This window comes from Apaloderma vittatum, unplaced genomic scaffold (assembly GCF_000703405.1).
Source record: "Apaloderma vittatum isolate BGI_N311 unplaced genomic scaffold, ASM70340v1 scaffold18488, whole genome shotgun sequence".
NCBI lineage: Eukaryota > Metazoa > Chordata > Aves > Trogoniformes > Trogonidae > Apaloderma > Apaloderma vittatum.
In genome coordinates this window covers 1-3,731 of record NW_009732588.1, presented here as the reverse complement: position 1 = coordinate 3,731, position 3,731 = coordinate 1, and the positions used below count along the sequence as shown (strand labels likewise).

At 38.0% G+C, this 3,731-nt stretch overlaps 1 protein-coding gene across 1 annotated transcript; it reads left to right on the top strand.

The window, feature by feature from the left end:
- Positions 1–1,749: 1,749 nt before the first annotated feature.
- LOC104269845 (tight junction protein ZO-1-like) lies at positions 1,750–2,800 on the top strand (the record flags this gene model as incomplete). The annotated part of the gene is made up of 2 exons (XM_009875589.1): positions 1,750–1,906; positions 2,359–2,800. Coding segments are annotated over exons 1-2 (599 nt in total), but the record flags the coding sequence as incomplete, so codon positions are not given.
- Between the last annotated feature and the right edge of the window lie 931 nt (positions 2,801–3,731).

Below are 3,731 nucleotides of genomic sequence, written 5' to 3'. Positions count from 1 at the left end.
TGGATGGCTTTATATAAAATCAGTGGGAACAACAGCTTATACAGCAGATCCAAAATGATTTTTTTTGCAGCATTGATTTTTCTCGCAGGTGCTGTTTGGCTCACTGAGCATCGCCTTTGTGTGGTCGTAAAGCAGACTTTCAAAAACTGATCGACCCTTTTCTTAGTTTCACAACATGCTCCTCTGAAGCAGTAAGACTGTTAGTGCCTAAAATTGGTGCCTGTTACATTTTTATGAGCGTACAGAAAGTGATGAGGAAAAGCTGTCCTAAAGTAAAATGTGTTTTCTTGTGACATATAAGCAAGATAAGTGTTAAAAAATAAAGGGAAAGTTACAACAGTACTTTAGTTTGCTGTCTCTCATAGTATTCAAAAAATGTGTTCCAAGATACCCTTTTAGGAGTTGTTGAACACAATCAGAAGCGTTTTATGATGTGGGCTCTGCTGTTGGATGAGCTGATCGTGCTGTAGAAACATTTGTTACGATCTGCAGTACCCAGAATGATAATGGTTTTGTATGTTAAGAGCGAAGAAATTAATGCAACTTGGACAAGAAGTAAGAGATTTCTAGAATATGGGATCTATGACGTTCACTTTTTTTCAGTACGTTGAAGAACTTTGTTCATACAGATTGTAACAAATGGGTTAGTGTAATCTCAGACTTACTTTCAGTACCTGTCAGTTTGACATCTTGACCTCCTAATTCACTGACAAACTCACGTTTAGTAGGTACATTGTACGTGTGCATACGGTAAAGCTCGTACTAGAAACATCACTGTTAGAAGTATTGTCTCTTTGTTTCAACAACCTTGTCGTATGACAGCTGCTAGGACTAACAAAAAGTGTGAAGACATAATATTCTCAAGATAGAATGACTATTTTCTTTCATTCTTCTATTGCTGTTTGCTTTGCCATCACCTAGATTTCGTGGCTCTTACACTAGCTATGACTACTTGAAAAGGAACATCAAGTGGTAAGACTGTTGTTGATGTGTTGAGGATGTTTTCAGGTGTCCTCTCACTGTTACATTTCATCACAGGCATTATGTGCACTTAAAATTTAAAACACAAATTCTGAAAGTGCAAGATATTGTAGTCCAAAATGACAAGCTTTTGTGAAATCAATCGTTTCCTGAAATAAACTTTTGGAGAAATATTTCCGTTGTAAGAAAAATATTTTGAAAATAAGATTTTAAAGTTTTCTACACTATGCACATAAAGCTAGTGAAGCTTAAGCTGATTGCATTTCTAATTAAGATGGCATTCTTCAAATACTAGGTGTATTTAGAAAAGTTGAACTAGAATCCATTGTCTTATTGGCTAACTATGCTTTTCAGAAACAACCCAACCCCCTAAAAAAATTATTTTGAAGGCCTGCTAAATTAGAGAACACTTTTCCATTGAAATTACCACAAATGAAATGGAAAAAAAAATAGATCTTGTAGGCAATTAAGCAAATACACCTGAAATGTCATCTGCCTTTTGTTTGCCATGGTTTGTGTTACTAATCTTCTTCTAAAGATTCAATGTTGTCTTAATCTCTTGTGCTTATTGATAAATGTTCTTGCACTCGAGACAGGATTGTAAAGAAAAATGTGCTTTAATGTTTATAGGAAGAGATGGAAATTGGGTGATCGTAGAAGAAAAAAGTAGTGTTGAATGCAGGATCTCGGAGTCCTGAGGAAACAGAACAGTCAAATGATGTTTTCTTCTTTTATTTCAATAGGGGGAAACCAAGCGATACTGAACCGATGGATAGGCCTGTCGGTGATAAACGCTACGAGCCAATCCTCAACCCTCAAGTTACAACTCCTCCTCCTGCTCCTTCAGTGCAGTACACACAACCTCAGTCCATTAACAGTCCTGTCCTGTCTCTCCCAGCACATCACAAGCCTGCGCTCTCTGAAGGTGAGCAGTTGGAAAGCTAACCCGTCTCGTTGGCAACAAGGGTCACTTGTGGGGTTGCTTCAGTGTATCCACGCTGCTAACTGTATGGTTCTCTGACTGAAACTTGGAATAATTAGTAGTGAAAATGGCTTTTTGCGATATAGTGAGATTGTGTTTTGTGAAATGATGTGGCGTCCAAGACCGTAACTTCCAGGTGTCAGTAGTCACTGTAACTTCTCTTCCATATTTAGTGGTTTTGGCAAGGTTGAAGTAAAGTTTCCCGCACTTGAAAATGTACCTCTCTAGACAACTTGCCTGAACGCACAGACTATAATAAGAGGACATGATCCATGAGAGCTCAGTTATGAACTTACATATATTTTACAGAGTAGATTAAGAATTGACTAAAATGCATTTTTATACTGTGGTGTATGTGACTAGTTACTAATGAATTCGGGTATTGTGTGTTGCAGTTAACTCCGTGTCTGACCCTCCTCCACCTCAGAATAAGCCAGCAATTTTCAGATCCTCTCGAGAGGACACTGTGCAGTCCACATTTTATCCTCAGAAAAGCTTCCCTGACAAAGGCCCCGTCAATGGAACTGAGCAGGTTCAGAAGACAGTCGCTCCTTCTTACAACCGCTTTACAACAAAACCTTACACTAGTGCCGCAAGGCCCTTTGAGCGCAAGTTTGAAAGCCCTAAATTCAACCATAATCTCTTGCCAAATGAAGCTCAACATAAACCAGAGTTGCCATCAAAATCTCCGAATTCTCCACAACCGATTTTGAAAGCACACAGCTCGTCGCAGCCTCCCGAGTTTGACAGTGGAATGGATACCTTTGCTGTACAGGTCGACAAGCCTAAATATCAACCAAATAATGTTAATGCTGTGCCTAAAGCCATTCCTGTAAGGTAAGCTGCTGCTTTTGTCTTTCCATTAGTATGTCTGTAGGAGTTCATCTGAAAAATACAGCTTTGGGGTTTTTTGCTGTGCTTCCAAGTTCTGTTGATATTGTAGTTGAAAGAGTGATACTGTGATTCTAAAATTTTGCCAAAGGGCAAAGGTATTTTGGATAGGTGCTTCAAGTATGTCCTGTGTCCCTGTATTGCCTCGCATCCTGTTGTTACAAAGTGGCATGGCTTTTATTTCCCATTTCTCATACTATAATAAGTCTTCATGTAGGTAGTAATCATTTGTTCTCTAAATATGTTCCTGGAAGATGGAATTTATTTCTAAGGGTAGCTTTTGCACGCACCAGACTGTATTCATTTGGTGTACTTAGAGAGACCTCACATGCATGGGATTTTTGAAAAATACTTGTAAAAAGAGCAAGTTTCTTTAGTAGTTTCATATTGATGAACTACTATGAGACAAAATGACAACTGCGTAAAAGCAGCTTGTGCTTGTCTAATGCTTTAACTCTAAGAATTATGTCAAGAGCAACAGGTAATAATACAATCTTGAGCTAAATTCTTAAGTTAAATTCTTTTTACTAATATTTGCAGGTTTTCAAAATAATGTGTGAACCAGACTGGAAATCTTGCCTGATGTTTCAGTAACTCAGAAATATAATAGAAAAATGAATCCTATTTTAAGCACCTGAGAAATGTTTTGATGTTCTATAGTTCTGTAGAGTGTGACAAGTTTTGAAATTACTGGTTCTTTGAGTTAAATTCTTTAGAAATGGATCTGAAATCTACTCAAGCTGCTTGTTTGATGATAATATATGTTGCTCTCCCGTCCTATCCTGGCACCTGGAAGAGATTGTGTGGGGTTTGGTTTTTTGGTGTGCTGTTTGTTTACAGGCTCGGTTTGCAATGTATATCTCAACAGAAGGGTTCA